General features: G+C 47.1%; 1 protein-coding gene across 1 annotated transcript; it reads left to right on the plus strand.

Moving 5' to 3' along the window:
- Positions 1-4,917: 4,917 nt before the first annotated feature.
- On the plus strand, positions 4,918-6,653 carry LOC144228940 (DLA class I histocompatibility antigen, A9/A9 alpha chain-like; the record flags this gene model as incomplete). The annotated part of the gene is made up of 5 exons (XM_077760868.1): positions 4,918-5,221; positions 5,339-5,452; positions 5,880-5,912; positions 6,051-6,098; positions 6,227-6,653. Coding segments are annotated over 5 exons (504 nt in total), but the record flags the coding sequence as incomplete, so codon positions are not given.
- Between the last annotated feature and the right edge of the window lie 3,556 nt (positions 6,654-10,209).

Below are 10,209 nucleotides of genomic sequence, written 5' to 3' on the forward strand. Positions count from 1 at the left end.
CTGACGGTACCACTTTGGGGAACTACAACTGTAATCATCCACTTTATTGACTCAATTATCCATTTCTAGGGTCATAGTTTTAATTCCCGAGAGCACTTTCTTGTTCTAGGATTTGTCACCACTGTGTGTGGTTCAGGTTCTGGTCCATATGTCATATGCCTGTCACACGCTGTACATGTGATGGACTCCAGTAGTAGGGGACCTGTTAGGTCTCCCGATCATCCACTTTCATGATATCCTGACTTTTCTCCATAACTTTCTCCACACACTCATCTCAGGAGTGACTTATGGTCTCTGTCACTTCTGCTAATGCTCACCTCCCACAGGCCAGTGCCAGTGTTGTGTCACCAGGGGCTCATTCTTGTCCTTCATTTTACATCTGGAGTCAGCTGACCTTGAACCACTGGAGATGTACATGGATTTTAGTTTGATTTGAGCAGGTAAGTCACACTGCCTCTTAATGTCCTCCTAAGCTCTCAGCCTCCCAGCCTCCCATCGCAGAACATTCCAGAGCATTGCAACAGTTCACTTGTGTGGAGTGCAGAGTCATACCCAAATCCTGATGGACAGGGGACCAAAGAAAGACAAGTCAACAAGGCTCTGAGTGCAAACGTTCTGGGCTGAACCCTGGTTCCATTCCCTTNATGATTTCACTCATATGTGGAATCTAAAAAAAAAAAACAAAAATAAAGAAAGAAACAAACAGCTGAATCTAACCTATAAATACAGAGAACTTACTGATGCTGGCCAGAGGGAGGGGGTTGAGAGGATCGGCACCAGGGTGAGGGGAGTGGGAGACACTCACTTCCAATTATAGAAGGAACAGCTCACAGGAATAAAAGGCGCAGCACAGGGAATGTCACCAGTGAGACTGTAACATCACTGTGCGGTGACAGATGGCGGCTACACTGTGGTGAGCACAGCATGGTGTAGACACAAGGTGAAGGCCCCTGGGTGGCTTCAGTAGGTTCTCAGGTCATGATCCCAGGGTCATGGGATTGAGCCCTGCAGGGATTGAGCCTACTGAGATCCTCTCATTCCCTCTCTCTCTCTCTGCCTCTCTTCTCTGCTCTGGTTGTCTCTCTCTCAAAGAAAAAAAATGAATACAGAAGTTGATTCAGTGTGTTGTACACCTGAAACTAAAGAAATCTTGTGTCAACTATATTGAAATGTAAAATATTTTTTAAAACAAATTAATTAGGAAGAATAAACTGTAGGGGCGCCTGGGAGGGTCACTCGGTTGGGCCCCTCACTTTTCGATTTCAGCTCAGGTCATGTATGATCACCTGCTTCATGGGTGGGAGACCTGCATCAGCCTCTGCGAATGGCTGCGTCCTCTCCAATGGCTGCAACTGCAGACAACAGATGCACAGTTACAATAAGGCATAGAAAGGCTAAGTGAGATTGGCTGAAACACAGACCCCTATACATGCAGGCATCTGTGGGGTGTGGGGGCAGAGGAGAGCCTGGGGTGCAAAAAGAGAAATAATGGATTGAGAGAAGAAAAGGACCACACATAGAAATAAACAAAACAGCCCAACATGGCTATAAGATCGGGGTACATAAACTTGTCAGGCTCCCAATAAGTATCAGGTACATTGCCTGCACTACATGGTTCAAGACAAAGTCCCTAAGAAAAAAGAGACTCTGAAGAGTTGGAGGAACCAGTTTCATGAGGTCAATACTCACTGGAGGAGGAAATGTCCATCTCATCGGGCAGCTCACTACCACTGACCTCAGTGTGACCCTGCACCTCACTGAGCATCTTGGCATGGTTTTCACTTGACACAAATGTGATGGCCAAGCTGTGGGGCCAAACTGGCCTGCTCAGGCCTCCTGGAAGGAGACAGAGGGTGGCATTGGAAGACCCCCAAGTAGGAAGACACCCAAAAGGAGGGACAAGGATGTAAGGTATGAAGACATAGGAAATCAGGGGGTGGGAGGGGCCACTGGGATGCCCGTGTGGATGTGCAGCTTACCTGATACAGGTAGGTGTGGGGATCCTCTGGCAGGTGGTAGTGGATGGCCGTGTTTACCTGCCTAATGTCCATGCCTTGGACATTAGTTAAATAATTTATTGTTAAAAATCTTTAAACTACTGATACCAAGAAAGTCTTTGTCAGAAAGGAAATTAGAAAAATGTTGACAGTCCCTTCTCTCAGTGGTCTCATTTCCTCCCAAGACATAAGCTATCTTTCCACTTCTGACTCCCCTCTCCTCCCAGGACGTTCTACAGTGGATGGCAATGGGTGGAAAGTTCTACTCCACCAGCAGCTGGGCCAGAGCAATGCAACGCTGCACAGACTTCACAAAGAGCTCTGCCTGTGTGTGGAGAGGAGGGGGATGTGGGCCCACGGGTGTGTGTGTGGAGGGGAGGAGACAATGTGCCAGCATGGGACATTTCAGGAAGTACACTCTCTACATGAACTCCACTAAATCCCTCTTCTTCCCCGCTACATGATTCCTTTTTTGCCCCCAGGATAACTTACTCTTCCTTTCTCTCCTTTGCTTCTGATTTCCCTGAGCAGATTGTTCTCTGAGAAAATACAGAGAACAGTACAAATCTGGCAGACATGTTAGGAGACAGGAATGAGATACTCCATGAAAAAGGGCTAAATACTGGAACTAAGGTCTGGAATGAACATGACCAATATTCCCGCTTATGAAACGTTAAACCTGAGACCTTCCCTAATTCTGCAAGCATTTATTGTGTGAATAAGTTACACAATCCATGAGCTGAGGGAACGCTTCTCCTCAGGGACGGATGCTAGAAGAAATAAGCACTTAAGATCCCTAACAGGGCCAGTGTATTTTGGAATATTTAAGAATTTAAAAGTCCTGGGGCGCCTGGGTGGCTTAGTCGGTTAAGCGTCCGACTTTCACTTGGGTCATGATCTCGCGGTTCGTGGGTTCGAGCCCCGCGTCAGGCTCTGTGCTGGCTGCCGGCTCAGAGTCTGGAGCCTGTTTCGGTCTGTGACTCCCTCTCTCTCTGACCCTCCCCTGCTCGNCCGACCCTTCCCTGCTCGCTCTGTATCTCTCTCTCCTAGAAATAAATTAAAAAAAAAAAATTTAAAAGTCCTTCCAGATTTTAAAAATTGTATTAATTTATATTGAGACAGAGAGAGACAGAGTGAGTATGAGCAAGGGAGGCACAGAGAGACAGAGAGAGAGAGATAAAGAAAGAGAAACCCAAGCAGGCTCCACACTGTCAGTGCTGAGCCTGAAACAGGGTCCTCACAAACCATAAGATCAGGAGTCTGACCCTTAACCAACTGAACTTCCCAGGCTCCCTAAAACACAAATTCGTTAATTATTCTTCATGGGTTGTAGCTATTTTAAAATACGGAATTGAAGACAGAAGCAACAGCAGCCGCCACATTGAGAACTGGTCTGACTCTGACAGCTGGGCTTCAGTGTGGTCAGAAGCTGGCTGATGCCACCACTGGACCATATTATTCCCCTGGGACATGACCAGTCATCTCACAGGACATCAGCATCACACCAGGACACCTTGAGACCATGACATTACTTTGTCTAATTACAGACAAAAACAAGCCACTGTATGACCAACAGAATACCAAACATCTCCCTGTGCTGCTTAATGTGAGCAATGGCTGCTTCTTTACCATTAGTTTGTTTTTCTCAAGTTTTTATTTAAATCCCAGTAAGTTAACACACACTGTAATATTAGTTTCAGGAGTACAACTGAGTGAATCATCACTTAAATACAACACCCAGTGCTCATCACAAGTGCCCTCCTTAGTACCCATCACCCATGTAGCCCATCCCATTTCCCTGTGACCCTTCGATAAGTTTCACAGCTTCTCAGCACCAACCACCTTTCTGTTGGGATTTGTGGTAATATTAAAACAAATGACTTAACATTTTTTTTAAAGTTTATTCATTTTTCAGAGGAAGAGAGAGACTGAGCGCAAGCAAGAGTAGGGCAGAGAGAGAGGAAGACACAGACTCCTAAGCAGGCTCCAGGCTCTGAACTGTTAGCACAGAGCTCCATGTGGGGCTAGATCTCACAAACCATGAGCTCATGACTTGAGCCAAAGCCGGAAGCTTAAGCAATTGAGTCAGCCAGATGCCCCAAAACAAATGACTTTTTGATTCAATTACACTCTAATCAATGCCAGAACACCGGTGTTACTTAGTACAACACAACACGTTACTTAAAAACAATCATGTATTAGTACAACATCCATTCAATGTGCAGATGGGCTTATGGGTTTAATACAACACGGGAAACAGTCAGTGATGCTGTTGCAGAATCCAGTTTGCAAAGAACCTCAGAGAAAGTATAACTGTGTAGTTTTAATATAGTATCAAAGAGGCATATTCATACTTATCTGAAAGGATATGAAACAAACTATTCTCCTATATTTGGTCAAGGATATAAATGTTTTCAAATACTTCATCTAAACAACACAACAGATGCAGAAGCAAATCGACATCCAGTGGTCTACTAATGAGACAGACCAGAAGAGACCTGCAAAATGTAAAATGAATCAAAATCCACTCTTCTCACTGCCTTGCTTATTTGGGAAAATCGTTATTTTTCATAAAAACAATATTTCTGTTTTCATATGAANCCCTGGCAGCCACCTGGTGAGCCCTGACCTTCCCTCTCAAGGCCTTGTTGTCCCTGAGAACATCTTTGGAGATCTGACTCCGGGTTTTGTGAGTCATTCACCCTCCATAATAGTCAGGACCACAGTGTGTCCTCCCCCTTAGACCTGCAGCCTCCTGCCCGGGCTCTCTCCCTGGTTCCAGAACTTAACAAGGATCAGGAGATCCCAAAGGCTATACTGGTGTCAGGGTTTTGTGCTTCTTCCATCCAAACCCGTTGCCCTTTCCACCTCAGGATGCTCACATGGATGCAGCCTCATTGGCCCCTGAAGGTAAACCCAGTGTGGATTTTCTGCTTCTTCTTCCTCAGAATCTCCCAGCACACAAGTGACCCGCCACCGCATCTCTGACCATGAGGTGACCCTGAGGTGCTGGGCCCTGGGCTTCTACCCTGCGGAGATCACCCTGACCTGGCAGCGGGATGGGGAGGACCACACCCAGGACACGGAGCTTGTGGACACCAGGCCTGCGGGAGATGGGACCTTCCAGAAGTGGGCGGCTGTGGTGGTGCCTTCTGGACAGGAGCAGAGATACACGTGCCACGTGCAGCACGAGGGGCTGCCCGCGCCCATCACCCTGAGATGGGGTAAGGAGGGTGTGGGGTAGAGCCTGGTGTCAGGGAGAGCAGGGCCCTTCTGGAGAAGTTCACAAAGTCAGGACTGAAGCCGGAGGTGTGGGCCCCTCACCTTCCTTCCCTTTCCAGAGCCGCCTCCTCAGCCCTCCATCCCCATCCCGGGCATCATTGCTGGTGTGGCTGTCACTGTCCTTGTGGTCACTGTGGTGGTTGGAGCTGTGATCTGGAGGAAGAAGCGCTCAGGTAGGAAGAGAGTGGGGGGATCTGAGTTCTCTTGTCCCGCTGGGGGTTCCTAGGTAGCACATGGTCCTGCCTTGTTCCTGGGAAGTCCCATCCACACCCTGCACCTGCCTACTCTGGAGCCGTTACTGACCTTCGCTCTGCAGCAAAGCACTTGTGAAAATGGACAGATCTTCACTTGTTAGTTCTGGTGATGGGGACCTGATTCCCAGCAGTGACGGGAGAAAGAGGAAGGTTCCTGCTGAGATCAGACCTCCAGCAAGTTAGGTGGGCCAGAGACCCCACACCTCTTTCTTCATGTTTCCCCATCCTGTCCTGGGTCTTCAGTCAGAATTCTGGAAACTTCATTGTGGACCAGGACTAGGAGGTTGCTGTAGGACCTCATGGCCCAGCTGTCCCAGGTCCTTAACATTATATTTTCTCCCCACAGGAGGAAAAGGACCGAGCTACTCTCCTGCTGCACGTAAGTATGGAGAGGGTGATCTCTGAAACCCTGGGGAAGTGTAGACAGGACCCCATGGGGAGCTCACCCCTCCCCCATAGCTCCTCCTTTAGTCTCATCTCCTGTGGCTCTGATCACGTCCTGTTTGTTCTACCTCAGGCAATGACAGCTCCCAGGGCTCTGATTCGTCCCTAGTGACTCCTAAAGGTAAACTCCGGGGGGCGTGAAGCGGGGAGAGGTGGGGACCCTAAGGACACTTTGACATAGGAGGGGCTCTTGAGGATGAGGCACTTATGTGAGTGACCTGAATGTGTTCATGATGAATTTTTTCACAGTGTGACCCCAGCTGCCCTTGGGGGACTGAGTGATGCAAGATTTGTTCCCACTCCCACTTGGTGACATCAAGAGCCCCTGACTTCTCTGTCTGCAGATGGTGTCAGAATGTGTCTGTGTTCCTATTAGCATAGTGTGAGGACGCAGGAGACTGGCCCACCCTGCCCACCGTGACCCCTCCCCGTACTGATTTCTGTTCCCTTTCTGATCTGCTTCCTGTTCCTGCAGAAGTGGGGCTGGACCGTCTCCATCCCCATCTTTATTTCATGTCGGGCAGAGTCCTGATGCCTTAGTTTCCTATTGAAAAAGAAAATCCAGATATGATTTTGTGTTTTGTAATTCTGGGTATGTGGGGTTGATGAGCTAATAAAAGAGAAGATTTGTAAAGTGGTGACAGAAAATAAATTAAAGCACTGAAAACTTCCAGAATCTGTGTTTGCTGTGCTGTGTCTGTTGCTTGTGGGGACAGGAGAGGGCTGTGAGGAGGCGAGCGTGGACGGGGCCTGTGCCCAGTCGGTGCTCAGTGCATCATTGTCATGACCTGCTCACTCCTCAGCTCAGTCATATCTCTGCTTCTTGTCCTTGCCCCTTCTATGGAAGCTTGTCTCCCCAGGACCTGTGATCACAGGGACTTGGAAGTCATCTATCACCAGGGCCTTGTGCAGCAAGAGCTTCCTGTGACTGGGTCAGCCCAGGATCCACCTGTGTCATACCCTCAGCCCCATCTTTTGGGTGTATTTTTTTTTTCTTTGTTTCTTTGGAGCATCAGGCCTGTTCTTGCACCTGTATACGAGTTCCTGTCCCATTCTCCCCGGGTGCCCCTGCAGTTACAGCACCAGGAGTCTTTTGGGCTGTTGCTCCCACAAACCCACGTGGGCCCTGCACACAGGAGTCTCTGCAGTTTGGAGAGATGAATTTTCAGAGTCATCCTTCTCTTCCCCTCCATCTAGAGCTGTCTTCTGGATTATTCTTTAGATTCTCATTGTAGACAGAGAGGAATCTGAGAGTTTCTCATCTTGTTTCAACTTCAGTTAGTTTCTACCTTCCCTGCCTCTCTGCCCCCTCTCCCTGCCCTAGTTCTAGTGATGCTGGTACTGGTTCCCATCCAGATTCATGGATTTATAAAGCAGAGTCTCACATAGATTTCTATTTGGTTGGAGGAAGTGTCCCATAGATCCTAAGTATAGTGTTTCTGAAGACAGGAATGTAACCGTGTGCTGTGCTGTTCAGGGAAACCTCTGTGGGAGGGAGGAGCTGAGCTGAGAGAGGGAGGAGACAGTAGCACTGGGGGAAGTAGAGGCAGCACTGATGGTGAAGTGGAGGCACTTTGTGTGGGAGCTGCCACTGACCAGCTGTGCCTGAGGCTCATCTAGAAGAGAGACGTCCTCTCTGCTGGTCACTTGTTCCACAGATAATGTACAGGACCCACTATTTTTTCATCGAGGACACCTCAGTGACTCTAAGAGACAAACCTGCTGGTCTTGTGGAGAGTATGTCCTAGAGGTGAGGGCCAGACTCCACCTGACCCTGAAACAATGTGGTGATTGAAGGCAATGACCCCATTGTGCAGTCAGAAGTCCAATGATTTTATTTAAAAAGTTTACCGAAGTAATTGCACAAAGAAAAAGAGCACCTCATAGCATGAGATGTAAAGTACAAATGGGAAAATGATGTGATTGAGTAACTTTGAAAGGATAGGTAGTAGAAATAAGGTCATAAAACTTCAATATTGCACTGATGAGACATAAAGTATAACATGACCAAGATATGATGTAAATATATAAATATATGTTATTTGAATAAATATTATGTATATGATATGAAGAAAAAAATCACAAAACTAAAAATGTAGAAAAAATCGTAAAAGCAAAAGCACCCTTAAGAAAGTAACTACAGGAGGAGGCAAGATGGCAGAGAAGTCGGGAGCTTCGCTAACCCCCATCTCTCAAACAGAGAAGGCCTGAAGCCATAGGACCCTGAACCGCAGGAGTCTGGGAGGAAAAGAGACAGAGTCCACTAGAAAACAGCCTCATAGGAGATGCTGTGATTGTGTGATTGCGAAAGGGGAAGATAAAAACGGGCCAGGACCTGGAGACACAGAGAGGAAGGAGTCCCCTTCACCGAGAGCCGCGGAGAGATGAGGGGAAGAAAATAGTGGCTGAAACTACTGATAGAACTGTCCCTGGAGAAGAGAAAAACGTTGGCCCGGGATGGAAAGGGATCCTAACATCCCATCTCTAACCGCAGGGCCCTCAGAGTGATGCTAACTCCAGCTGTGGTGCTTTCTTTGGGCTGGGTGCCCCGGTCGTAGGCAGCATCAGGAGAAAATGCTCCACTGCTCTCCAGCTTGATCCCTGGCTGGGAAGCGGCCCAACCTGGGGGATTACATTTCCGGTGGTATCAATAAACGGGGAGTAAGATCTGGAAACAAGGCAGGGCTTAGAACATAGAGCACGGCCCACCTTGCCTTCGTCCGCAGCACAGGGAGATCAGACCCAAAAGAGTGATTTGCAACGTTTGGTTCAAGAAGGGACCCTGGCTTTGCCATTTTTCTCCCCACAACCACCCCGGCGGGACCTCAGGGAGCGGCCTATGGGACCGCGGTGGAGGCTAAGACCTGCCTACACCAACCCACGCCCATCCACGTTGGAGAGCTGCATTTTTTTTTCTTTTTTTTTACCAGAGCCTGGGGCAAGATCAACAGGCAGGCACTGCCATGATCAATTCTTGATCAATTCTTTCTATCCAGATATATTTTCCCTTCTCTCATTCATATCCCTCCCCTCTGCTGGACTGGGTACTCTGGTCATTGGTTTGCTTAAACAGTCACATTTAATTCATTCTCCAGATGTATATTCTACACTTCCATCGTTACCTTCCTATTTCTCTCTTTCTTTAGAGTAATCAGAGTATATACTTTCTTTGGGCAACATTATCTTCATTTCTTTCTCCTCGCCTCCTTACATATTTTCCTCTTTCTCTCTCTGAATTAAGCCTCTTAGTCTCTGCTTGGTCATTGTCCAATTTCGCTTTCTCCCTGCCCCTGTCATTTCTCTCTTTGTATATGCTCTTCCNTTTCCCTTTTGGTTTGCTTGATTGTTGGATTTGTCTGTGCGTTTGTGTGCCTTTGTTCCCTGTGTGTCTGTTAGTCTGTTTTCCTTTCCAGGGCTAACTCAAGAAACAAGCCAAAGTAGGGGTGCCTGGGTGACTCAGTTGGTTAAGCGACCGAGTTTGGCTCAGGTCATGATCTCACGGTTCATGGGTTTGAGACCTGTGTCGGGCTCTGTGTTGACAGCTAGCTCAGAGCCTGGAGGCTGCATCAGATTCTGTGTCTCCCTCTTTCTCCAACCCTCCCCTGCTCATGCTGTCTCTCTCTCTCTCTCAGAAATAAATACAAACATTTAAAAACTTTTTAAAAAGACATATATCTAAAGGAATGTTTAAAAAAAAAAAGAAAAAAGCCAAAGTACACATGGTGGAGAGTCCCAAATATCACTACAAGTAGGGAAATGAAATAACCAAAGACTCAACAAGATAGACCAAGAGACACCATTCAAAGAACACTTCCTGAACAAACAGGCCATGGACAGTCAATGAGCCTTCTTTAATACAGCAGTACTTACAGGTGCAGAGCGCATAGCAAGGTTTTAAAATTAACAAGAGACAGAAAGCTAGCCAAAATTATGAAACAGAAGAAGGCTTCTCTAAAGAAATTCCAGGAAGAAGTGACAGCTACAAAAAATGCTCAAAACAGATATAAGCAACATAACTGAACAAGAATTCAGAACAATAGTCATAAAATTAATCACTGGGCTTGAAAAAGGCATGGAAGCCATCAGAGAAACTATTGCTACAAAGACTATGGACCTTAAAAATAGTTGTGATGAATTTAAAAATGCTACAAATGAGGTGCATAATAAAATGGAGATAAAATGTATAAAAATCTGTCCAATGCATGGATTGAAGAGACAGAGAGGAGAATAGG

The sequence above is a fragment of the Crocuta crocuta genome, unplaced genomic scaffold (assembly GCF_008692635.1).
Source record: "Crocuta crocuta isolate KB4526 unplaced genomic scaffold, BGI_CrCroc_1.0 scaffold762, whole genome shotgun sequence".
Classification (NCBI taxonomy): Eukaryota; Metazoa; Chordata; class Mammalia; order Carnivora; family Hyaenidae; genus Crocuta; species Crocuta crocuta.